The sequence below is a fragment of the Brachyistius frenatus genome, unplaced genomic scaffold, assembly GCF_029030835.1.
Source record: "Brachyistius frenatus isolate BFR_SWC_R1_liver_20210118 unplaced genomic scaffold, ASM2903083v1 Contig_83, whole genome shotgun sequence".
In the NCBI taxonomy this organism is placed as follows: Eukaryota; Metazoa; Chordata; class Actinopteri; family Embiotocidae; genus Brachyistius; species Brachyistius frenatus.
In genome coordinates, this window is record NW_027210682.1 from 822,438 (window position 1) to 847,524 (window position 25,087).

General features: G+C 42.7%; 3 protein-coding genes across 5 annotated transcripts; 2 read left to right on the forward strand and 1 right to left on the reverse strand.

Annotated features, from left to right (window-relative positions):
* The first annotated feature begins 1,459 nt into the window (after positions 1-1,459).
* On the forward strand, positions 1,460-10,707 carry dnajb5 (DnaJ heat shock protein family (Hsp40) member B5). 2 transcript variants are annotated; one of them, XM_069709464.1, is made up of 4 exons: positions 1,460-1,754; positions 2,358-2,749; positions 3,601-4,262; positions 8,629-10,707. In XM_069709464.1, exons 2-4 carry the CDS (start codon positions 2,539-2,541, stop codon positions 8,860-8,862), a joined length of 1,107 nt encoding a protein of 368 aa, XP_069565565.1. In that variant the 5' UTR covers positions 1,460-1,754; positions 2,358-2,538; the 3' UTR covers positions 8,863-10,707. The 2 variants fall into 2 exon arrangements, with proteins under 2 accessions (XP_069565565.1, XP_069565564.1); XM_069709463.1 differs by lacking the exon at positions 1,460-1,754 and having other exon boundaries at positions 2,262-2,749.
* Positions 10,708-12,425: 1,718 nt separating this feature from the next.
* akr1a1a (aldo-keto reductase family 1, member A1a (aldehyde reductase)) lies at positions 12,426-16,515 on the forward strand. Of its 2 annotated transcripts, none has more exons than XM_069709362.1 (9): positions 12,426-12,466; positions 13,059-13,156; positions 13,272-13,391; positions 13,997-14,148; positions 14,252-14,447; positions 14,551-14,600; positions 14,707-14,856; positions 14,978-15,137; positions 15,465-16,515. In XM_069709362.1, exons 2-9 carry the CDS (start codon positions 13,076-13,078, stop codon positions 15,528-15,530), a joined length of 975 nt encoding a protein of 324 aa, XP_069565463.1. In that variant the 5' UTR covers positions 12,426-12,466; positions 13,059-13,075; the 3' UTR covers positions 15,531-16,515. The 2 variants fall into 2 exon arrangements, with proteins under 2 accessions (XP_069565463.1, XP_069565464.1); XM_069709363.1 differs by having other exon boundaries at positions 12,445-12,466; positions 13,104-13,156.
* vcp (valosin containing protein) lies at positions 16,273-25,066 on the reverse strand. Its single transcript, XM_069709361.1, has 17 exons — positions 24,920-25,066; positions 23,080-23,191; positions 22,770-22,942; positions 22,521-22,663; positions 22,274-22,404; positions 22,051-22,182; positions 21,458-21,560; positions 21,132-21,265; positions 20,692-20,827; positions 19,632-19,744; positions 19,082-19,246; positions 18,851-18,973; positions 18,523-18,735; positions 18,058-18,366; positions 17,445-17,600; positions 17,185-17,339; positions 16,273-16,841 (listed from the first exon to the last, which is right to left on the reverse strand). The coding sequence occupies exons 1-17, from the start codon at positions 24,934-24,936 to the stop codon at positions 16,736-16,738; spliced, it is 2,421 nt and encodes an 806-aa protein (XP_069565462.1). The 5' UTR covers positions 24,937-25,066; the 3' UTR covers positions 16,273-16,735.
* Between the last annotated feature and the right edge of the window lie 21 nt (positions 25,067-25,087).

A 25,087-nucleotide genomic window follows, 5' to 3' on the forward strand; every position in this document is an offset into this window, starting at 1 on the left:
AGGTAGGCTGCTTTGTTGATCTGCTCTGGACTGAGAACAGTGGTGAAGTCAGGGAGGAATGTTTGGCCATCAAGAAATAAACTGTTAGAAACAAATCTCCTGACAGTGATAGACTAATAGAAACTTTTGTGAGGGGAAATTTTGTTGAACAATGTGTTGGTTCATCTCCAGATTGTGGGACTGATGATTCTGGAGCCAGGAGATTGTCTCATGACCTCAGATTTCCAGGGGTCAAATAGCTCCTGATGTGTCAACTGGTTTGGCTATTTTAACTGAATATTTGTTTGGCATGCTGAGGGCTCTAAAGTGGATCCTTCCTTAATGTGTGTTATAATATACAGCTTCAAGATTTGAGAATATTCGTAAACTGATTTGTGTTTAACCAACAGCAAACATGCCGCAGATCTTTTTTGTCCGAGGTCCCCCCTGAAAGGCAACTGTGGGTCAAGGTTTGGGGCTAGTTGGGTTATTTTGAGGGAGCTGTCTAAACTTAGAGATAATGTTGGGTAAAAGGATTAATGTTGGGGTTAAAACTCATCCCTGGCTTTGATCTTGGGGTTATTGTTGCAAATTAAATTGGGGCGATCTCTAGTTTGAAGGTCAAGACATACATTTAGGGTTAAGGGTGTGAGTTTGGGGGATGGGCTGTGTGAGTTTAGAGTAAAATGGTTAACATTTGGGGAGTTGGTGTTGGGAAAGTGGAAAGTAGCTCTGAATAGATGTTTAGTTTTTACCAAGAGAGAAGATGTGCGTGTGCGTGCGTGTGTGTGGAGTCATCACATGACTCCAGTGTTTATACCAACTCAATCCAGGCACGACTGTACACTTCTTTTTTTCTAAATCATGACTCTCTCTCTCTCTCTCTCCAAATATGACTGTGTCTCCCTGCACGGTGAACCACCACAGCTTCATACCTCTAGACTATCCAGTCTAATGGGAGTAGAAAGTTAAAGCAATAAAATTCATTTCACATTAGTGTTGAGTTGATTTCATCCTGTATGCAACTCGGTCTGAGCTCGCTGTGTTTGAGGCAGACCTTGAACAAAGAGTCCTGCAGGCAGCCGGCTGCAGAGGGGCTGGCTCTGATTTTCACACACAGGACCAGGATCGGACACAAGGCAGCAGCAGCAGGCTCGGTAAGCAATATTGTATGCTTTCATTTAAGCGAAACATGTCTGGTGAGATTTTAGAGGCAGGAGCAGAGTCATGATGGGGAGAAGATTACAGACCATCAAAAGGGAATAGAGTTATTTACAACCTCGCACCATCATCATATTAGGTCATTGACGACGAAGCCACTTGATGATGAACTTTTAGTGGGGTTTTTTGTTTGGGTTTTTTTGCATTGTTTTCTCTCTAAATCCCGTTAATATTGATGCCCCTCCTATTTTATTTTTTATCTCTCCAAATGACAGTTGCAGTGATGTAGATATATGGATATAGGTTTATGGCTGTATGAGTTGGGTCTGAGGTTTTCCAGTGAAACGTCAGACGGACGGTCTCAGTGTTTTGGTCACCGGTTATTTCGGAGCCTGTGATCCTCCCGGCGCCCTGACGTCAATTTATAAGGACCCGGCAGTGCCGGGGCGGCAGGCGTACAGCTAGGAAGGAAGGCAGGCAGGCAGGCAGGCAGACAGACAGACAGACAGACAGCAGGGCTGAAGGGAAGAAAGAAACACATAAAGAGGGAGGAGGAAAGACAGAGAAGCCCGGACCATGGTGATCTGATTCTCCATTGACTGCAGAGCATTCTGGTAGGATTTTTTTTTTTTTTTTTTTTTTGCTTTATGTATTGTCCTTATCTTCCTTTGAATTTGGTTTTCTGTCACCAATATTTTATTTCCATTGTATGGGGTATTGTCTAAATCGGAATAATCCACGGGGTGGTGTAAAATATGGTATAAAATAGGCTGGAAATTGTAGGGTTCACGTTTTTGTTTTTTTGTTTTTTTTTGCTGGTTATTGTAAACTGTGTGTCTTCAGCAGCAGCATATTATAGATAGTGTAGATTGTTTTAGCAGATTTTTCTTTGCCGTCTGTGCTCTGTTGGTCAAACATAGCTGTGTCCAGTTCAGAGGCACCGCAGTGTCTCAGTGAAGGAAGGGGGAGGCAGGCAGATAGATCATCAGTGTGATCAGCCAGGAATCACCCTGTTCATTTATTTATAGCGCAAAATCACACATATTTCAAGATAAATGATTTTAAAATATAATATTCAGAGTGTTGTCTATAACGGTGAGGCTAAGCAAATGAGGAGAAGCCCTCTGATCGAGCAGATGAAGGGAATTCCTCTGCACTCCACCTGACTCTACATCAGCACAGCAACCGGTACACTCTGTGTTCTTATCACTAAACAGACCTCACAGCAAAGCCGTGAAGGAGAGCGCTCGGGTGCATGCACTCTGCACCTTTGCCAGGTCGTATATAGTCCCTTGCTCTGGACAGCATCTGCCTGAGAGGGGTATCATTTTAAGACTCTTCTTGTATCCCACCAGTGACTGAGCTGAAGAGGGGGGTCCCTGTCCTGAGAGTGCAGCTATGGGGAAGGACTACTACAAGACTTTGGGCATCCCCAAGGGCTCCAACGAGGACGAGATCAAGAAAGCCTACCGCCGCATGGCACTCCGCTTCCACCCTGACAAGAACAAGGATGCCAACGCCGAGGAAAAGTTCAAGGAGATCGCAGAGGCCTATGAGGTACTCAGCGACCCCAAGAAGAGGGTCGTCTACGATCAGCTGGGAGAGGAAGGTGAGGAGGAGGGGGGTTCATGTCTGGGTTTGATCCTGTCTGTGTCTGGAGTGAAAGCGGTCAGAGAGTGCAAGCTTCAGAGCTTTGTCAGTGACGCCTTGTTAAACACGCGTTATGATGGATTAAGATGTAATTGAAATAGCTCAGGAACAGACTCAGCATCTAATATCACAGTGGAGAACCTTGGTGGGTTTCAGTCACTGAAGTAATAACGCCGTCTCTTCCATGTTTTCATGTTCATGTTCACCTGTGTGATTGTCTATTGTTATCTTTAGTGTCAACAACACTTTCCAGCTCTAATACCTTGCAATCTACCTCAGCTGCTCCCGTGGTGTGTGCATATCTGTGCGTGTGCATTAGCTGACAGAGAGATTTTAAGATTATTACGTGGTTGAGATATGAATAGCAGCGACTGCTGTAGTTTGCATTTGTGGGTGTTTTGCGCATGTGTTTCTGTTGAAAAGGTGTGTGTGTGTGTGTGTGTGTGTGTGTGTGTGTGTGTGTGTGTGTGTGTGTGTGTGTGTGTGTGTGTGTGTGTGTGTGTGTGTGTGAGAGAGAGAGAGAGTGTGAGTGTGTGTATTAATGTGTGAGTGTGTTGGATGGAGTGACCTGGTATTTCATGAGTTCTTCCACCGCCAGCGCTGTTGGAAGATCAGTGATGCTGTGGGATTGTTCCTGCCCACGTGGGCTCCACTTTTCTCTCAACTGTTACCCACACTCTGCCTTTTCTAAGCAGGGATCCTGCGTCTGGTATCTGAGCTCATATTGATGTGTGCTGTCGGCTGGTGGGTGTTTGAGTGCGTACATGTGCGTATGAGGTCTCACGTTCTTGTCTTTCTTTTCCCTCTCAGGTCTGAAGACAGGAGGCAGCAGCTCCTCAGGTGCTCCTGGCAGCTCAGCGTACCACTACACTTTCCACGGAGACCCCCACGCCACCTTTGCCTCCTTCTTTGGGGGCTCCAACCCCTTTGACATGTTTTTTGGCTCCAACCGCAGCCACAGCCGCTCCAACGGTTTCTCCTTCCACAACGACCACAGCAACGACACAGAGCAGGACACAGAAATGGAAGAGGATGACCCCTTTGCCCATTTTGGGAGGCAGTTCGGCTTTCCAGGAGGGATGAACAATGGCTTCCCAGGGGAGGGCCGCAGGAGGAGAGGGGTACCGTCGGAGCGCCTGGGGACCGGGCGAAAGCAGCAGGACCCTCCAGTGGTCCACGAGCTGAAGGTCTCACTGGAAGAAATATTCCATGGCTGCACCAAGCGTATGAAGATCACCCGCCGCAGGCTGAACCCGGATGGGAGGAGCATGAGGACGGAGGACAAGATCCTCAACATTGTCATCAAGAAGGGCTGGAAAGAGGGGACCAAGATTACTTTCCCAAAAGAGGGGGATGAGACCCCCGAGAACATTCCTGCCGACATAGCCTTTGTACTTAAAGACAAAGGGCACGTCCACTTCAAGAGAGACGGTTCCAATATAATTTATAACTGCAAGATCAGTCTAAAAGAGGTGCGCCTGTCCCTTTTCATCTAACCTCTCTCTCTCTCTTCTGTCTCGCTGTCTCATCTAGCTATCTTCAGTCCTTTGTCTCAGTTCTGCATGCAGATCAGTACATAATGCTGCTGAGGTTTGGAGTCTGATCCCCAGTGGACCGAACCTGGCAGAAATTAAATGCATTGACGGAGCTGCAAAGTTTTAGATGAATATCCAAAAATGGATTAATATTACTGTTGTCACTCGACCTGGGCAAACAGTGGATGAGGTAGAGAGGTGTGACGTGACCGTAATTAAGGGTAGGATTAAGTCCTGGGTGGGTGGCCATATCAGTAAGAAGGAGTGAGTGTGCATGTATGTGTGTGTTGCTGGAGGGAAGGATCAGTGAAAGCAGAGTCTCTGCCACTGTGCTGTGAGTGAAGCAGCAGGAATGTGGTGTCCTTGTGTGACTTGCATAAAGCCATCATCCTCACTTGTTCGTCACTGCTGTATAAAATACAAAATCCATAAACACATAAGCAGGCACACAAACGTCAGGCTACACACAGCTTGCATCTTCAAGCGTGTTTGCAAACACACTGAGTCAAAGATGGACTGTGGTGTGACGGTGGTGACAATCCAGGCTGCTATTACTGTGACTGGCAGGATATTTAATTAGCCGCTCCTACAAGGGCAGCGGGTCCAGAACTGCTCTGCTCTATCTGTGAATTACACAAGCTTTAATGTTTCTAATAGCTCTACCACTCACTGCCTCGCACTCTACACAGTCGGCCTAATAGTAGGTGTTCTCAAAGAGTTGGAGATGTCAGGGGAGTTTGTTTTTTTATTTAATTCGAGCCAATTTCGAGACATTTTCCTCTAAAAGCAGCTCCGACTCTTACAAATCACCGCAGAAGTAACTCAGAAGAAGAGAACGGGGCCTTCACACAGGAACACTATGAAGCCTAGTTAATGAGAGCACATTAAAGCTTGTTGAGTCACATAAAGCAGACGATGGTACTTGATCAACCCTGCAGAGTGATTAAGTTTGCACTGCAGAGCTCCCACAGCTAAAACCCTCTGCTCCTCCAGCAGCCAGATAAGAGACTTAAGTCTGATGCAGCTAAAGACGAGATAGGGGAGAGAAGGGGAGATGGGGCTGGGGTGGGGGCTATCTGGGGAATATTGGGGAAGTGGGTCAGATGATTCAGTATCCAAAATAAATAAGAGCTCATATTCTACCGGTCCACTCTCTGCTCTGCTTTCCTGAAGATGTGACGCTAAATGCCGCAGTGAAAGCACAGCATCACATGCCTGCTTCCCTCCAGATAACCTGCCACACATATTATACAGCAAATGTTATCCATTGGATCAGTAGCTCATATAGCCTAACCAGGAAGATGATTGTTTCCATTTAGCAAAGACGTAATGAGGTTCTTATTGTTTCATTGTATTTCGACTCCTATATGAGTCTCTTGCGATTTGGTTGTTTGCCTTTGTTTTCTGCCTGAAGCACGGCCCGATGAGCAGCTTAGTTTAGTGCCGCCAAACTGTAAACTCCGGGGAGACACTGCTAGAGGCAACTTACAGCCCGGCAGTGTCTTCACTGTGACACCAGTCCGGAGCAATTACAGAGCTTAGCACTAATTTGACACACTGATTTTCCTGAGACCAACCTATATCACGATCTATAGGCATTAATGACGCCTCAGTCTGCAGTGTGCTGCTATATCATATGTGGCAATGCATTTCTAGCTCCTGTGTTGCTGCACTCGCCTCAGCAGCAAAACCCACAACCAAACAGACGCATGTGCTAACTGTGGGTGGTGCATTCTACAGGCTAATTGGACAGCTTTTTACAGCTCCATCTCCCATCATGAGGCAAATAACATTGCCTCATGATGGGATGTTCAATAAATCTCTGGAAGTAAGGAATTTTTTTTAGCAGCTATTATGTTTCAATCCTGTGAGTTCAGCTGAATACAGCATTAACAAACAGCAGCATTCAGATATTTTAAGGTAGGATATGGCCCCAGTGAATTGAGACAAGTCTGGAGCGTAATCTTACAAATGTAGTTAAAAAGTGTAAGTGTGTATTTGTTTATGTCAGTCTCTATAGCCCTGTTGTCTGAGCTGAGGCTTATGCAATCACTGGGCCCTCAGATCAGCTGGCAGTGTGTGTCGAGCGTCATGGCAACCCGTCTCAGTGTGTAAGACTTGAGTTAGTCAATGGAACTGTTCATAACAGGAGGATGAGCCGCCAGTCTCCATTACAGTCCAAGAGTACATCACATCGTAATGTATGTAGGGGGTAAAAAGGATGCTGATGTCATAGCTGGAAATCTCTTGTCTGTGCTCTGAAGCAGCTGCTCTGCTTGTCTGAACCTCAGCAGTCCACATGTACGTCTCTTTTTTTTTTTTTAAAGAGAACCCACCAGACGAGACAAGAAAATCCCCCAACACTCTTAATACAACACTGGAGAAATTATGACACGGACGGGGTCTTAGAGGTTAAGCATGTGCCAATGCTGGCAAAATCACTATTACATCGTGAGGGGCTGGTGGACTTGACATTAGTAGTGTTAGGAGTGTGTATGTTGTGGAAAAAGGCCGAATTTAACCAATGCTCCTCTTTGAAAAAGGTTGATTTAAGTATCATTCAGCCTCATGAATTTGATCTTGCTGAGCAGAGAGCTTCTCAGAAAAAGGTCCTTTCTAAATAGAATATACATTATATATTACATCTTAGACAGCCTTTTGAACTCATTTAACTCCTGGTGTGCGACCAACTTACTCTTTGTCAGTTGGTTGGTCTGTCATTTCATTGGTTCACCACTTTGGTCCAGATTGAAATGGCTCAACAACTAATGAATGGATTAATGTGAAATTTTACACCGATATCTACAGTATTTTGCAAAGAAGAAGGAATTACAACAGCTGCGGTGATTCTCTGACATTTCATATAGCGCCACCAGCAGGGCAAAGTTTTCACTTATCCTGTGTGGTACTAACATGTGAATTGGCGGGAAAAAAAGACATTCACGGTTCTTAGACGATAGCTTCATTTAGCATCATCATGAAGTAAAGATTCGTTTTGTTAACTTCTTTGTTTTTTCACCATTTAGCTGTACTAAAAGACACTTGCATCAGTCTCAGCTGCACCTTATGTTCACAGCTAATTAACAAAGATTGTCATTGTGTTATTAGCATTTAGCTCAAGGCAACTGGCTGTAGAGACCTGCTGTTTGTCCCAAGGTTTCAAATGGCAACACAGGCTTAGACCAGTACTCTGAATTATTGAAAAGCAATGCTCAATGTAGTCGAGTCAAGGTAGCAACTGTATTTCACTCTGAAGTACTTTTGGGGTAATTTTTTTCCTTTATTACAGAGGACAGAAAAGTGCAAACAGGGAATTAGGGAGAAGGAGGGGGGATGACATGTAATGAAGGTCATAAGCCAGCCACATTGCCAGTATATCAAAACCTTTGACTGCCATACTACCGTACAGTCATCCTTTAAATTATCCAATGTCTTCTTTCATCCCAGGCGAATTTAATGACTTTCTAAGTTATCTCTCTGGACTTAAACCCTTTAGCTCCTCGTGAATTATAGGTCATCCAAAGTGCATCTAAACCTTTCTTTCTCCACACCTTTATGCTATTTCTTCACTGACTTTATTATGTGTCCTGCTTTATATTGTAACAATTGCTTAGAAATGCATTGTATAAGAGAAATATTCCTGAGGATGTTCATTCACAGAGTTGTGGATTTAAATAGTTTTTTTTAATTCAGTGCAAATCTGGTGAATGATGCTCTCTGGAAAACCTGTGAAGTCGTGATAACCACAGGACTCTGTATTTAGTTTTAACGCTCTCTACACTCTGACTGGATTCATCAGGCACTGTGATAAGGAGGTGAGACTTAGTGTGGGTCTACGTGTGTGTGGGGGGATCTGACAAGCCCTCCAACTATTTACGAGCTCAGCCGATTTCTGTCTCACTTCATTAGCCCCAGCCATGAGACCGTTGCTAAAATTAGTCCCCTGTGCAATGTGTAGCCCCTCCAACGCTGACACACTTACACACACAAACACACTCTCGCTCACACAAAGACCAGAAAAGTTTCCCACTGCCAGGTCATGTTTTCCTAACGTTTCTGTTCCAAATGCTGCTCTCTAGACCCCACAGTGCTGCAGTTGATGCTAAATGGTTTGTCACGGAGACAAACGTTTTGTCTCTTCTTCTCACACACAGAAACTGTTCGCATTCTGATGATGTATTTGAGGGGGAAGATAAACTCCAGTTTTTACTTCATGGAAACATGAAGTCATTGAGATATTCATGGCTTTGGCATTTCATTGCTACTGAAGATATTAACCCTCTCTTTGTCCTCTTCTCTCCAGGCGTTGTGTGGCTGCACAGTTAGTATTCCCACGCTGGAAAACCGTGTCATTTCGCTGCCCTGTCACGACATCATCAAACCAGGGACGGTGAAGCGACTCAGAGGAGAAGGCCTGCCTTTCCCGAAGAACCCGTCCCAGCGCGGTGACCTCATCGTGGAGTTTTCGGTCCGTTTTCCTGACAGGATTCCCCCTCAGTCCAGAGAGATTATTAGACAACACCTCCCCCAGTCGTAGAAAAACGCACCTCTAATCTCTCCGCCACCACACACTCCAGACGAAACCCAGCAACATATATCTTAACAGTCCTTCATCCACTCCTCCCTTTTATTGTAGTTACCCTTCCTGTGTCCTGTGTCAATGCGCACAGCATTAAACAGATGCTGTAGTTTGTAGGGACTTCACAGTGGGAGGATGAAGGAAGAAGGCCAACACAAATGGCAGTAACAGGATGTAATTTATTTGTGATGTTTTGTCTTTTGGCCCAGGCACACACACAAGCACCCGAGCAGTGGAGCGGTGCTGAGGATGAGCGCAGCACAATTGTGGCTTTTACCGGAACTTCTTTTCTTAACTGTTTTTTACAGATTTATCAGTGCTTTTATATGCTGTTCCACTCTCTGATCCTCGTCTTTTTGTGATAGGATGAAGCATGAGATATTTTTTTAAAACATAATTTTTTTTTTCCCAAAGGGGTTTGAAATAGGAATTTTTATTTTTACCTTGAGTGTACCAGCAGCTTCAGTGTGTTCAGTGTAAACCCCGGGTTCTTGCGCAACTCTCCCCCTGACACCTGCTTTTCTCCTGCTTTCAGTCCAATAAAACATTGAGCTTGACGTTTGTAGGCCATTTAGTAAGATCTGTCTCCAAAATAAGTTGACGTGTGCAATGCCACCGCGCACTTAAACGCCCCGCATTACTCCGAATAACATTAGCCTATTTCAGCTGCATTGGAAAATCTGGGAATGACAATCACATTCTGTAACAGCTTGGAAATTACAGTCTGCATATAATATGGGTGCTTTCCCTTGTGAGCTGTGTGGCTGCTCTGAACTGAATAGCCTGGCTCAATATTTAAGGGACATTCAGGTGCCTTAGTCCAGTGCCATACCACATATGTGAGCACACCTACACACACACACACAGTTCACACTGTAAGACATACAAACAGCCATCTTGAGTGCACAACAGACAAAGCCCTATGCTTTGTTAGACATTACCATTAGCAGGTGGTAATTTTAGAGAAAATAGTAAATTAGCAATGCATGCAGTATTGCACTGTATGAAAGCAAGGACATTTTTTAGGGAGAGAATTGATACGAAACTGAGGATTTTTGCCAATACATCCTTGTAAAGTGCCAAACAAGCACAGGTTGGATTTCCCAGAGGAATGTAAGCATGAAGTTAATCTGAAGTCTGCAGTAAACAGTAAAGACTCCTCTGGGGAACCCAGCTTTGTTGTGTATATTCTGTTTTCTCTTGTGGCATTTGAAGGCCATCCCTCGGTGCTACTGCGAGCAGTGCCAAAAACGAACCACATTTGTGTCTACGTTTTGGTTTCATGGAGTCATCAGTGTGTGATTTGATAACTTGTTCATGTCCTCTGTAATATCTGTACTTCGAGCTTTACATATGTACTGCAAGCAGAAACCCCTGTTTGGGAAATACATTTGTAATATTGCAGCAGTGTTTTCTGTCTGAGCTGCAGGGGGCGCTGAATACTCCCTCTTCCTGCTGTGGTTTACAGTAACGATAAGATGTATGTGTGTATGGATTGTGCAGACAGCCCTAGGAGGTCATATATATTATGTGTGCGGGGAAATGTCTGAATGCATCGGGGTCGATAAATGCACTTTTCTGTTGTAAAAGATACTCGCAAAACTTTGAGATGATGGGAGACTTGAATGACTTGTCCGAGTGTGTGATTGTCCCGCCTCTCGAAGCCTGAGAGGACGCTGGACTGTGGCTACGACCAGCCTGCACATGTGCTGCTGAAAGACTCACTGTCACTCCTTCTGTGCATTTGAAAATATTTATGGACTTTTCAAAATGGAAACAAATAAACCAAATGTGTGACGGTAACGGTTTGTGTCAATCAAATTTGTTTTTTAAGAATTATTGATTACGTAGAGCTTGACTTTGCTGTGATGTGCACCTAAAACAAACTCAATGAGACTGTTAAAATGCACATCAGTATCACAGTTTAATTCAGGATAGAATTTGAGCATGGAAATGAGACACCTGATTATTTTCTACAGGTCATAACAGTATCAATGTTTCTGATCATCTGCATGCTAGTGTAACTTGATTGCTGAGTAACTGAGCCACATATGTCACATCAACTGGTGGTTGATGTGTACATGTGGATTCTGTCTGGCAATTATATCATTGAAACTAATTTATATAATTAACTTCATATTGTTTTTTGTTTTTATTGCTTTATACAATATAACGTGACTTTACAACACACATGAACTAGAATGATCAGACACCTGGTGTCATTATATTCTGATGTTTATCGTGATAGTCCAACTAGCAAATCCTGGTGTGTGAAACAAGTGTTGACATCTGCAGCAGATCACCACTCAGGAACATTGAATGGGAAGCAGTGTGCATGTAAACACACTCAGAGGTGATAAGTAACTCAGGCAATGTACTACAAATTTGATTTTTACTGCATTTCATTTGTGTGACTGCCGACAGTTACTTCTTTGATTAGGTCTTTACATAAGAGACATGTGGTATGCGCAGCAAATACACCTTAAAAACCTTACCATGGCATAGAAAATGCAGTTGGCAACTTCATCAAGATCCAGTCCTCCAGGGTTCTGACATGGTTTTGATTTAATAAACGTCTGAAGTCCAAAAAGGGCAAATTATCCAATATCTCATTAGAGCAGACTCCAAACAATTAATATGAATCTCTTTTTTAATGTTTCCTATCCCATCAGTCATCTCATGAACCTCCAAATTGATCTTGTGGTCTTTAGGAGGGCTGAACTTAACAGGCTAACTGTAAGATCATTAAAACTGTAAATCTCCCTCGACCAGTTGCAATATTAAGATGCTGCTTACTCACTGATGCATTAGTAAGTACTTTAATATTATGTATAAAAATATATCAATAACACTGAGGCATTTTTTTCTGCAGAATGCATCATTTTACATCTAATACTTTGAGTATATTTTGTTAATCATTCCTCTGTACTTTTTCTCAAATAAGATTTTAAATGCAGGACTTCTAATTGAGTCTTTTTACATTGTTGTGTCACTATTATCATTTATGTAAACCAATTAAGTACTTTTTCCATTAAAAATCAGTCTCTGTTGGTGCAGAAATGAGGATGTTGAGGAATTAAGACACATTTGCATACACGAGTCCTATTTATGAGCATGTATACAGAGATATAAATAACTAAACTTCATATCCAGAATAAGATCAAAACAAGAATAAGACTCGAAACTGGGATGGTAATATGCACATACACATAAAACTGATCTGCTATCAGCCTTGAGAAACAAATAAATGAAACTAAGATATAAATTATTTTTATCCTGTGACACTGGTTAACCCTCCCGTTGTCCTTGGGTCACAGCCTCCTTGTCACCAATGATCCCAAAAAAATATAGAAATAAAATAAAACTTGTTTGAACACAGCTGTGGGTCATTTTGACCCGAGGACAAAGGGAGGGTTAAACAGAGCGCATGCTAGAGTTTGGACATTTTCCATCTGTATGAGTTACAGATAAACAAATGAAGACAGACTTTGACCTCAATCTGTTAAAAATTAGATGGACAAACAACCCTCAGCTGATCACCCGTCTTCCCGAGCGATTCCAGGTATGAACCAAAACCTTGAATGACAAATAATCCTTGTTAAGACAGCGATAATGTGAAACAACTGCAGTGGTTGATGTGTGTGTATGTGTATGTGTGTGTGTGTGTGTATGTGTGTTTTTGTGTGTGCGTGTGTGTGTGTGTGTGTGTGTGTGTATCTGTCACATGGTAAGGATAGAGCAAACAATTAGCGAACCATGGAGAGGTCTGCTTAAGATGCAGTAACACTGTGACTAATAACATACTGCTGTATCAGCTATTTCTAGCAACAAGGCAGGTTCACAGAGGGTTTACATTTCCACTGAAACACACTTTTCAACTCAGAGAGTGAAAAATCAACAAAAAGTAGGTCACCAAATGTTTGTTATTTATGCGTACATATATGATGGCTATGATTTTGAAAAAAAAAAAAAAAGGCTTTTGCACATGTTGAGTATACATGCACACATGAACAGTGTATTACTGCAGAGTTAATGTATTCAGATGTGGCTGATAATCAGTAACAGAGTATTCAGACTTAGTCATGATGACTGGGCCGAGTCCCACAGGAGTCTACACCTCACACACTCCTCAGTCACTGTCTTTCCTCCACCAGGTCCTCAGAGCTGGAACATGAGCACCTTTGTGACTCTCTCAACAGGGCAGAGGATGCCAGTGGTTGGACTGGGCACATGGAAGAGTGCTCCAGGACAGGTAGAGCTACAAACCGTCAGACAGGTTTTGTTGGTTAAGCCCAACCATCTTTTATGGAGATTGTTAAACTATAAAGAAAGCGTCTAGATTGTGTCTGTGTCCGTGTGTTCTCAAGGTGAAGCAGGCAGTGCTGGCAGCTTTAGGCTGCGGCTACAGACACATCGACTGTGCTGCTGCTTACGGCAATGAGCAGGAGGTTGGAGAGGCTTTGGCTCTCTGGATTGGACCTGGGAAGGTGAGAAACTCAGCCGTATCAATATTTAGATTTGGTCAATCGTCATTCATTTCTAGAGACATAAACTTTGCATCATGCGCTGAGCATTTCTAATACTACTCATCCATCTCCATCTCATCTTTTAAGTGATTTCCATTCATTCTTAACATTAAAAAAGAAAAGTTTAGAAAACAATCTACAGGTCCATTGACTTGCTTGTTCCAGAGCTTTGAAACGGTGCTTAGTGTTCAGAGTAATAGAAACATTGAATGTTTAAAATGAACAAACTCCATCTGCTGCACTTTGTAATTCAGTTTAAACCTTAAGGAAGTATTGATATTATTTCCAACTCATGAAATGTTAATTAATTTGCTACGACACATGTATTGAGCTTCAACTGCGAGAGATTAACAGTTTCTAAGAAATGGTTCATTTTTGGTTTAAAAAAAAAAAGTGGGTTAGTGTTGGGTTTAGTTTTAAAATAAGGTTTAAAGCTGGAGTTAAGCTACAGTCAGGTTGAAGGTTGTCACAGTCAACTTTAAGCGTGCTAGTATATTATCCAAGTTTTTCCCCCTGAAATTTCCAACAGTCAGTGATTTGTACACCTGTTTATCTTCCCACTCCAGGCTCTGCACCGCAAGGAGGTGTTTGTGACTTCCAAACTGTGGAACACCAAGCACCACCCAGAGGATGTTGAAGAGGCATGCAGGACCAGTCTGGCCCACCTGGGTCTCTCCTACCTGGACCTTTATCTGATGCACTGGCCCATGGCCTTTCAGTGAGCAGCGACACACTCAATAACATCCTTTTGTCTCCTCCTGGCTGTTATTATGCAACTTAGGATCAGTGTGAAGGTAAAATACCATTTGTGGATGTTGCAGGCGGGGGAAGGACCTGATGCCTCGACGGGAGGATGGAAGTATATGTTACTCTGACATACACTACAGAGAGACTTGGGTGGCCATGGAGAGCCTCATAGATAAGGGTCTAGTCAAGGCTATTGGGCTGTCCAACTTCAACGCCAGGCAGACGGATGACATCATCAGCATGGCCAGACACAAACCTGTGGTGAACCAGGTACAATTATTGAGACAGAACATCTTGTAAGAAACAATTCCATAAACATTTTAATCAGAAAAAGGCTCAGAAGTTGGGACTGAAAATTGTCTTTGTGCCACAGGTGGAATGCCATCCTTACTTGTCACAAACCGATCTCCTGTCACACTGTCGGTCAGTGTAATGCCAGTTTAACATCAATATGGGTTTTCTCTGAGGCTAATACCACGAAAATCATGCTCCTATTTTGTCCGTAATAGCACATGTACCTTTATCTCAGGTCAGTGGCAGTTTGTGTGACAGCTTACAGTCCTCTGGGCAGCGGAGACCGACCCTGGGCCTCCCCTGATGAACCCAGCCTGCTGGAGGATTTTCGACTGGGGGCCATTGCCCAGAGATACCAGAAGACACCGGCCCAGGTTATACTCAGGTAAGACAGGAAACTTCCAAGTATCCCACCAGTCGGACCCTTTTCACAGCTTCCTCTGCTCTGTTGTAACTTTGGATTACTTCTACATCTGAGTGAAACCCCCCTCACATGACATTCGCAGATGGCACGTTCAGAGGGGCGTGGTGTGTATCCCCAAGAGTGTGACGCCCTCCAGAATCCAGCAAAACTTGGAGGTGTTTGAGTTTTCCTTGTCAAAAGAGGACATGAAGCTGATTGAATCTTTCAACCGCAGGGAGCGCTTCATCGTTCCAACAGTCGAGGCGAGTCACTAATCTTGGAGACACCTGAAAAGATCTCATAACCACTTCTCTCTCCTTCCCCCCCATGGACCTGAGCTCAGGTTCCTTGTTTACAGATTAAAAAAAAAAGTCTCACTCTAAAACAGTAACTGATGTCTCTATCAATCACCTTCCGCAGAGTCTACAGCAGTCAGTTTTAGATTTCAATGAATCTCCGCTATGCACAGTAGTTACCCGGTTTGGACAGCGAGGTGTTTTATGTCAGTAGGGTGCAGTTATTATCTGGTGAATAAATTGTCATGTCATAACTACAGAGAACAGGTAACCAATTTGTTTTTCCTTCCACAGAGGGAAGGCAAGAGAGTGTGGAGAGACGCAGAACATCCTCATTTCCCCTTCCACGATCCTTACTAAGTCAACAATCAACGCAGTATTTTCTTTTTGAAAATGGTTGTCGCATACATTGAAAAAAGGAATTTAGAAATGGAACAGATATGCGATCAGAATATTTTTCCTTTCCCTTTGGAATGAATGACCCAAATTTTATAATATACGTGACAAAATTTGTGAAAAATTCCTGTACGCACATTTCCAAAAAATGTGCCAAAGTCAGAGAGAGAGAGAGAAAAAAAATGAAAACGTTTTCTTTTTCCGTCACACCCAGAGTGACACTGTGTGGTCAGCAACAGAACTGCCTCTCGGCCAAAAGACCGTACCTTTGATCATATGGTGTCTGGTGTTCTTTGGAAAGCACTGCTGTCAGCTTGTTGAGCCTTTGAAATATGAAACAACTATTGATGAGACATTTTAGGCAAGAAAAAAATAAAGAACTCGTCAAAATTATATCAACATGGGCTCTCCATTTGTGGTACCGTAGAATTATAAACCAAGTAACTTGCCTCGTCATCTCTCCATGTTTCCAGCTCTCTACTGTCAAAAGGTCAATTAAAAGGATTTAACTCTCTCGAAAAAGATCATGCAAAGGAAATCAACATAACACACATATGTAGACCAATGTTCTACATCTACATCCCTAAAATCGTTGTAATTCCTTATGCACCTAAAATACACTTATAATGTAGTCTATTTTAAAGATTTTTGAAAGTCACCAAGTCTGACAATGTACACCAACTAAATGAGTTTAAACAGACACTGGTAACACTTCCATTTCGTGAGATTTTATTTTCAACAACATAACTTTGACAAATTTGTAATACATTATATGCTACTGTTTATTTAAAAAAAAAAAGAGGAAGTCATTAGCAATATGTTTTTGTTTTTTTTTCCTTCTGAGTCTAGCATAGAATCCCGTCACTATAGCCATTCATGTTGGTTGTGATATACTGAGAATGAGGCCACTCAATAAAAGCCCTCCCCTCCCCGCACAGAAAAAAAACAACCTATATCAGTCACTCACCTTCCATTTTCCAACATCCCCTTACCCCCACCCACATCAAAGCCAGGGCAAACCAAGCGGCTACATGCTTTCTCCGAGGGAAATCATAAAAAAAAAAAGAAAAAAGGAACACATGAAAGAAGCACAAAGTCCTAAAAATGTGGAATCTGGTGAGAATTTGTACAGGTGATCCCAGTACCGACCACTGTGGGGTAGTGTACATTTATCCATAAAGGTCATCATCCTGATCTTCATTGAAAACTGGACCAGTGCCAGTTCCACCCGAGCCATGGCTTGGACCACTGCCGCCTGTAGCACTGGAGGGAAACCTGAAAGACGAGGACAAGTTATTATTTTTATTATCTTTTTCATTTCAGGATGTGGCAATTCAGATTATTTATGCCAATGTCTTGGGGTGGAAGTGAGAAGTAGTAATTTTCTGTGGTTACTACTACTGCTACAATAAGAACCCTGATAAAGCTTTTACAAACATCTTTTTATACAAGCAGATCTGCACTGAAACTGACCGCTGCTCATATGCAACTTCTCCAGTATGACTGGCAATCGGAACAGACCCTCACTAGCAAAACAACCGAAAAAGCGACATCCCACTTTTGTGTCATTCTTCAAAGCTACCGACACTCGTGTATAAAAACGGGTCCGAAAATGTACCTGAAGCTGCCGAAGCCACGGCTCTGCTGCAGCGTCTGAGCAAACATCTCGTATTTGCGAATGTCATTGTCACTGACGGAGCGACGAGCAAATCGCATTGCCTCTTCGAAGTGGTCCTTCCTGATCTCCGGAACAGGATCATCCTCTTCCACCTCCTGTGGACAAAAAAAAAAAAAAATTCAAACAGAAGAGTGTTTCATAAACATGAAAGAGTTCAAGAAGCAGTCGCAGATCAGAAGTGTGCGGATGTTTGTACTGACCATAGCTGACGGGTTGGTCTGCCTCTCCCTCTCTCTGCGGATCTCGTTCTCGATACTCTCTCTGATGGCCAGTTTACACGCCCGCTGGCAGATCTCTGTAAGATCAGCTCCAGAGAAGCCATTGGTCATCTTAGCCAGGAAGTCCAAGTCCACATCCTGACAAAAGCAATGCAAGGTTAACAAATTAAATCCTGTAATGTTTATTACTGGAGCCGTTTAGCAAAATATCCATTTTGAAACTTGTTTCACACTTCTACAGGGGTTCTGCAAGATTATGGAAGCAACCTGAAAATAACAGTTTTTACAGAATGCCACATGGAAAAATTGAGCGCGAACTTACTGGAATTAAAATTGCAAAATATCCATCTAAATTTGGTTAACAAAAGATACCAAATGTACAATTTAGGGTTATTATGTGCAGCACTACTCTTAAAAATGTTACTAGTATAGGTAGAAACAAAACAAAAACAACAACAACAAAAATATATATATTCATATGAATGCATTCAGTTTAATAGAAGCATTCAAAATGATCAAACGTGGTACATAAAAAAAAAAAAAGTGCTACTAAAGACAGTGGGGGTGTGTGACTAAAGTCTAGCAACACAGTCACCTTGCTGATGGGACTCTTGCGGAGGTTGGCCTTCAGGATGCTGATCCTGCTCTTCTCGTCGGGCAGGGGGATGTAGATGAGCTGATCCAGACGGCCCGGTCTCAGGATGGCAGGGTCGATGATGTCTGGTCTGTTTGTGGCTCCGATGATGAAGACGTTCTTCTTGCTCGACATTCCGTCCATCTCGGTCAGGATCTGGTTGATGACGCGGTCGGCAGCTCCGCCACCATCTCCCACGTTGCCGCCACGAGCCTTGGCTATGGAGTCCAGCTCATCAAAGAAGAGAACGCATGGAGCTGCTTGGCGAGCCTGGGAACAACACGGACACACAAAACGATGTTGAAGTCAGTCCCTGTAGAATTCAATCAGTTTTCAACTTTACGATTGTGACTGCTGATTAAATATTCAAAATAATTATGTTCTGCATTCATGTTCTGTAACGGACACGGCAAACATGAGCCATACTTTGTCAAAGATCTCTCTGACGTTGGCCTCAGACTCTCCGAACCACATGGTGAGCAGCTCAGGTCCTTTGATGGAGATGAAATTCGCCTGGCACTCATTGGCGATGGCTTTGGCCAGCAGAGTTTTACCACAACCAGGGGGACCATAGAACAGCACACCCTTTGATGGGGTCATGCCAAACTTGAGGAACTTGTCTGGGTGCTCCACTGGGTACTGAATTAAGGAGAGGGGGGAAAAAAAATAAACTCGGTAAGATACAACGCACTAATAGATCAGGATAGTATATATCAGTTTCAGATATGATCTCACTTCTGAAAGATGATCATACCTGCACCAACTCCTGCAGCTCCCTCTTGACATCATCCAGACCTCCGATATCCTCCCAGGTGATGTTGGGAACCTCAACAACCGTCTCTCTCAGAGCTGATGGGTTGCTCTGGCTCAGAGCCCACTGCAGGACAGAGTCAAAGGTGTTCGTATCGAGTCAGAAGGCAACTGCTGGCTATGGGACACCATCTTACTGTCCCCTCGTATCAAAAGACCACATTACAAGTCTTACCTTGAAGTCATCCATGGTGACAGCAAGAGAGTTCATGACTTCAGCATCAATGGTCTCATCCTCAAGGTCGATCAGATCCATCTTCTTCCTGATGGCCTGCAGGGCGGCCTCAGAGCAGAGAGCAGCCAGATCTGCACCCACATGCCCATGAGTCTCATTGGCTACCTACAATAACAGAGAGAGAGAGCGCTCATTACTTCCTAAAAATGAATTCCTGCATTATGCATGAACCCCTACATATAACAATGACTTACATCAGCACATTTCTGTAGCTCATCTCCTTTGCACTTAATGCCAAAGCTACAGGGAATGGCAAATGGGGAACTTTTAACACATTGCGTGCCAAGTACTGACAAAGTGAACACCGTGGTCAAGGTAAGAAATGCAGGGATGTGAATAGGGCACTGAATTTGATATTTAAACAGACTTGTATACAAGAGCTTGTAGTTTTACTTATAATAACCACATGACTTTATTTAACCACCAGAGAAACAAGTGATTTGTTCTGGCTTCAACCGATCACAACAAAAAAAAAACTATGTGTACAAACCTGTTCCAAGTCAACATCGTCAGCCAGTTTCATATTCTTGGTGTGAATCTGGAGAATCTCCAACCTGCCGGTGGCATCAGGGATGCCAATGTCCACTTCCCTATCGAAACGCCCTGGAAGTAGCAGGGGTTCAAACCAACATGCATTAGTTCCATTGAAACACTAAAAGTAATAAAGATGCATACCAGAAACACCTCAACTTATATTCTCCTCTCTAATAGTGTGGCACCATGAGTTACATTTAAGATCAGCGATATGAATTACTACCTTAAGCAAAGTATCAGTGTTTGAGGATTAAGAAAGCTCCATTCCTGAGCCTTTGTGAAAGCTATCAGAAACATCCCATCACACACACTTTTAAATCTGAAGTGCAGAGTTGTGAGAAACTGACCCACTAGTGAACTGCAGAGCCCACAAAATAAACAACAGCCAGCAGTTTTAATCAGTGCTGTGACAACAGGCTTTAGCAAGCAGATTCCTTCAAGTCATAAAAATATGACACCAACATTTTTTTTTTTTTTTTTAAAGAGTCTACTGTATTGACCTAGCTTATGTTTGGTGCAATGTGGCACTCAACTATGTCTGTTGGGTGACAACTACATTTGAATTTACTAGAGGATGAGCTCCAAATCGTGGAATTTATGCAAAACATTATAGACAAAATGACACTTTTTTTTTTTTTTTAAATTGAAAAACCAATTATGTTTCACTACTTCATATTTCTACATACACATGTACTTTGTTTTAGTAGTCTCAAATGCAGGCCTGTTTTTGGCCATCCACACACTGTGATGGTGGGACAAATAATGGGAACGTAATTTAAAAAAAGAAAAATGACTCCGCTGATAGTGTTTGGTGTAATCTTTAAAAAGTAAAAGGAGAAACATCCAAGAGCCTCACTCTATTAAGACTTAAAAATATAACCAATAGGAGCATTTATCTTCCTTCATCTGTGTGATACCGGCTTAACATTTTACTACAAATCTTCACTTCCTCAAGGACTGGATGCTTCTTCAAGAACCGAAATAGTTTAGATACACGTTTTAAATATATAAATTACCAAATCTCCTGAGAGCTGGATCAATGCTGTTGGGTCTGTTGGTTGCAGCCATGACAATGACATGGGCTCTCTGTTTCAGGCCATCCATAAGAGTCAGCAGCTGAGAAACAATGCGCCTCTCCACCTCTCCATGAGTCTGTAAACAACGCAGACATTTTTGCATCAATTCACATGTTGAACTTCATCTACACGTAGACTAGCGTTCTCAGAATATTTTATAAGAGTGATCGGGACGACAGTGAAGCTCTGAACTTTATTTTAAAAGAAGTCAGTATGGGATTACTTTGCAAAAATTAATTGTAAAAAATAGGATGCAGAGGATTACACTTTTAGTACAATTTCAGACCTTTCCAAGCCAACATAATAGATGTTAAAACATTCAAATCATTAACAGACTGCTGTTACTCCGCTATCGATTTATTTTCCCTTCCTCCACTCACCTTCTCTCTCTTTGGAGCAATTGCATCAAGCTCATCAATGAAGATGATGGCAGGAGCGTTCTTCTCAGCTTCCTCGAAGGCCTTTCTCAGGTTACTCTCACTCTCTCCTGCCAGCTTACTCATGATCTCAGGGCCTAAAACGGAGAGTCATAAAATGTCTAAGCACTCACTGATTACAAAATTCAGATAAATACTTATTTTAACAAATCATAAGGAAAACCAACAGCAACCACAAAGCAATGCCAACCAATACCCAGTATTATCATTAAATGGCCCCTCCCAGGAATAAGTGTGTATAGAAGTTAAATACAGATAAGTGTTCACACCATTGATCAGGAAAAAGAAAGCTCCAGTTTCATTGGCCACAGCCCGGGCAATCAAAGTTTTTCCAGTTCCAGGGGGTCCATATAGCAGGATTCCACGTGGTGGCTGAAGAGAGAGACAACCATTTTGAAATCAAGAGCTTTTTGTAAATGAAAAGTATTTTAAAGATAAATAATAGCAAACATTATCATACAACCAAAAGTAAGTCAAACAAAACCAAAAACACTGTTTACCGTTTACTTGCTGCTTCACTCTGATTAAATACTGACTTAATGTACTGCATATCAGATATGGTAAAAGCACAAATGTAAAAGACTCCTTCGGAAGCTCAATAATGTCAGTTACACACTGATATCAGACCAAAGCTAGTCAAGTTTGCCACTGGTCATTACTGGTCATTACTATGATTATAGCATAGGCCTTTTCAAATGTTAAGATGAGTGCATTTTAGGCTATAGAAATTATGCTTTATATTTGTATGAGAACAACAGATGCATTTAGCGCCACAGGCTACACATGCTCGCTTAAAAATTCCACAAATGAAGGCCAACCCGTTTTGATTGCTCTTCCATGCACATTAAAAAAGGTGCCTCACCTTGACTCCGATGGCCTTAAACAGTGCAGGGTGCCTGAGAGGCAGCTCCACCATCTCTTTGATCTGAGCCAACTGCTTCCTCACTCCTCCAATGTCATCATAGCCCACCTCGTTCAGGGACTCTTCCTCATCCTACAAGTTCAAAAACAACATCGTCATATATCCATGGAGTTTCTTTTAGTTAAATGTTAACGCATGCACCTTGGTTGCAGCTGATACCTACCTCTCTCCTGATTGGCTCACCCTCACAGTGAATGACCGTGTCAGGAGCAACAATGCAGTAGGGAGAGGGATCGGTCTCGACCACTTTGAACTCCACAGCACGCATACCTCCTCTGACCAGGAAAATATCACCTTCACAACGGAAAAGAAAACCATTTACCACAGAGCTGCGTGTTGACTCGTATTGAAACGGATGAATGGCCATGCAACATAAAATCTCGCTCCCGACAATGCTAACATGTACTCACCTTTGCGGATTGGCCTGTAAGCCTCCAAGAAGTATGGCTTCAGGTAGACCTCAAACAGGTTGCCAGTAATTCCTTCTACTGTGTCATCAATTGGGAGGACATGAATCCTCTTTCCGTACTTCACATCAGGACATGGCTGAATGCTGAGGGAGATATTCAACTTAGCGTCAGTTATTTTTGAAATGGCTGTGGGGAAAAAAAAAAAAAAAAAAAAAAAAAATCCTAAAACAAGCGTGTGCTTTTCCCTACCTAATGACATCACCCAGACGGACCCTCAGATTGTTGCGGACCACTCTGTTCATGCGAACCTTTTCGTCAGAACAGGTGTCATCAGACAGCACGATGCACACGGTCTCCCGCCTCTTCTTTCCCTTCATCAGCACTGTGTCTCCACGGAAGAGCTGCAGCTCATCCATCTTGGTCTTAAGACACATTACACAAGTTATTTTATGAATCTTAATGTGTCTGTCCGTCTCCATATCTCTCCATCACAACACATAATGCAGTTTGGAATTTGTTGAAACAGCCATTGGAAAAAAAAACAACCCCATATCTTTACCTGGGAAAGAGAAACCACACTGTTGTCTTCATTGATGGATTCATCAACAATCAGTCTGTTGGGTCTGTTCTTCTGTTTCAGAATTGCAGTTGCTAGGTCATCATTTTTGGATCTATGACGAGAGAAAGATAAGACAAGGTCAACCAAAATACTTTTTGTTGTGCACCTTCAAGGTGCCATGCAGCTCCTACAATAAAAATTAAAAAAAATTCAATAGTTGAAAAAAAAACCCGACAGGACACCTGTACCATATTCTACAAAAATCTATTTTAGGTCCGGTGCTGTCATTGCCTCAACTTGTGATGAAGCTGGTTGTTTCTGGTCGATCAGGATGTCCAATGGGAATTGCAAAAGATCCTTTTGTCGTGCCTGTTTCGGGTCAATATGGTGAACTCCTTCCACACTTTGCTTGGAAAGGGCCAAGGATCATTTTAAATCCAGGACACTACTTGGATAGTTTCTTAGTAGACTGGGCATTTTTAGGACTCTGGTCATTATTGATTGTTACCATGGATTGTATACCTTTGATTCCTCGAGTAAATGCAGGGTTTGTTTTGTTTTGAGCACACAGGTATTGGTTGTGTATCCTCTCTGTACTTTTAGAAACGCCCATTTAGTAATACGCAAAAAACAAACAAAACAAACCCCAAAAAAATGACCGTATGAGGTAGCGCTGAATTCTATCAATGTTATATTGTGTGCATGTCTCAACATCAATATTAATAACGATAAATAATTAACCATGCATGACTGTCACGTTGTCGTTCAAACAGGTCGTTCAAACAAATCGACGTTTCCAAATGACTGTACGCTACATACATCCTTAATGCTGTAAAAAAAAAAAAAAAAATATATATATATATATATAACCAGCGAGGTTGAAATATCCACATGTTTCTAGAAACCTCTTCACCCGTGTACGTGGTTTCTTTTTCGTGTTGTTAGCATGCTAGGCTAACCGACTGGCGAGCAAGCGAGCCCAGATGACACAGCAAAAGAATTAGAGAGAAAAAAAAGGAAAAAAAAACTTTGTTCGCTTGTAAAAGCTCCCCTTTAAAAAAAAAAAAAGACTTGCGCTCCAGCTGTGAGCACGACTCGTCAGATGTTAGTCGTCAACGTCACCTCGCGGGGACAATCATTAGATCCGTTATTTCGTGACTGTTGAGCTAACAGAGAAACAAGCGGAGTGAAACTGTCGATCATTTAGGACGAGTAGCTGTTAGCATGCTAACTGTGTCGGGTGACGACAGACAGCTCGCGGGATCTTTCGGGGGGAGCCGTTAGCCTCTTACATCGGCACGTGTCTTTTGTTTTTTTGTTTTTTGCGAATTTGCTGCATTTCTAAAAAAACAACAACAAAAAAAAAACCAGGACGTGGAAGTCTTGAAGGCTGCTAACCGGCGGACAGGCCGGAGTCTGTCGGCTTATGGGCCTTGACGCGGTTGCTAAGCTAACGTTAGCTTTGCAACACGATAGCGATGACTGCGCTTTGTCGAGCTGCTGTCACACAGCTGGCTGAAACTTCAACCGGCCGACGACAAAACGCGGTGCTTGACGAGTTCACCGACTGGCAAAATAACGTGTTCGCGGATCTTCAATGTTTAGTTTGTCTGACCCCCCCCCCCAAAAAAAAAAAAAAAAAAAAAAAAAGTGCGGAGGCTGAAATAACTGACCCCGTTAGCTCCCCTGATAGCAAACTCGGGAACGTATTAGCATCCGAGCTAACTTTAATAAACTAACATCTCGTCCAACTGCCGTTGTGCGTTTAAAGGGCATTTGCTGATTTTTGCTATTGTTCTGAAAAACGCGTATTAATAAGATTGAACGATTTGGTACTCACTCCCCTCCCGAAGCCATGGTCGTCCACCTGGATTGCTGTTAATAAATAAAGAAATTCTAGCTAAATGTTTAAGAGGCTTAACCGGTTCTCGTTACTCAACGTTCCCTGTGATTTCACACGAAAGAGCAGCAGTTTCCGTGCTTTCTTTACGGATATACTGCGAGCTGG

Coding starts and splice junctions, on each gene's coding strand:
- dnajb5 (XM_069709464.1), top strand. CDS start 2,539: ATGGGGAAGGACTACTACAAGACTTTGGGCATCCCCAAGGGCTCCAAC. Junction 2,750..3,600: donor CGATCAGCTGGGAGAGGAAG/GTGAGGAGGAGG, acceptor TTTCCCTCTCAG/GTCTGAAGACAGGAGGCAGC. Junction 4,263..8,628: donor GCAAGATCAGTCTAAAAGAG/GTGCGCCTGTCC, acceptor TCTTCTCTCCAG/GCGTTGTGTGGCTGCACAGT.
- akr1a1a (XM_069709362.1), top strand. CDS start 13,076: ATGAGCACCTTTGTGACTCTCTCAACAGGGCAGAGGATGCCAGTGGTT. Junction 13,392..13,996: donor TCTGGATTGGACCTGGGAAG/GTGAGAAACTCA, acceptor TTCCCACTCCAG/GCTCTGCACCGCAAGGAGGT. Junction 14,601..14,706: donor GATCTCCTGTCACACTGTCG/GTCAGTGTAATG, acceptor CCTTTATCTCAG/GTCAGTGGCAGTTTGTGTGA.
- vcp (XM_069709361.1), bottom strand. Junction 22,943..23,079: donor GTGTGGTTTCTCTTTCCCAG/GTAAAGATATGG, acceptor ATGTGTCTTAAG/ACCAAGATGGATGAGCTGCA. Junction 21,561..22,050: donor TTAAGGCCATCGGAGTCAAG/GTGAGGCACCTT, acceptor CTCTCTCTTCAG/CCACCACGTGGAATCCTGCT.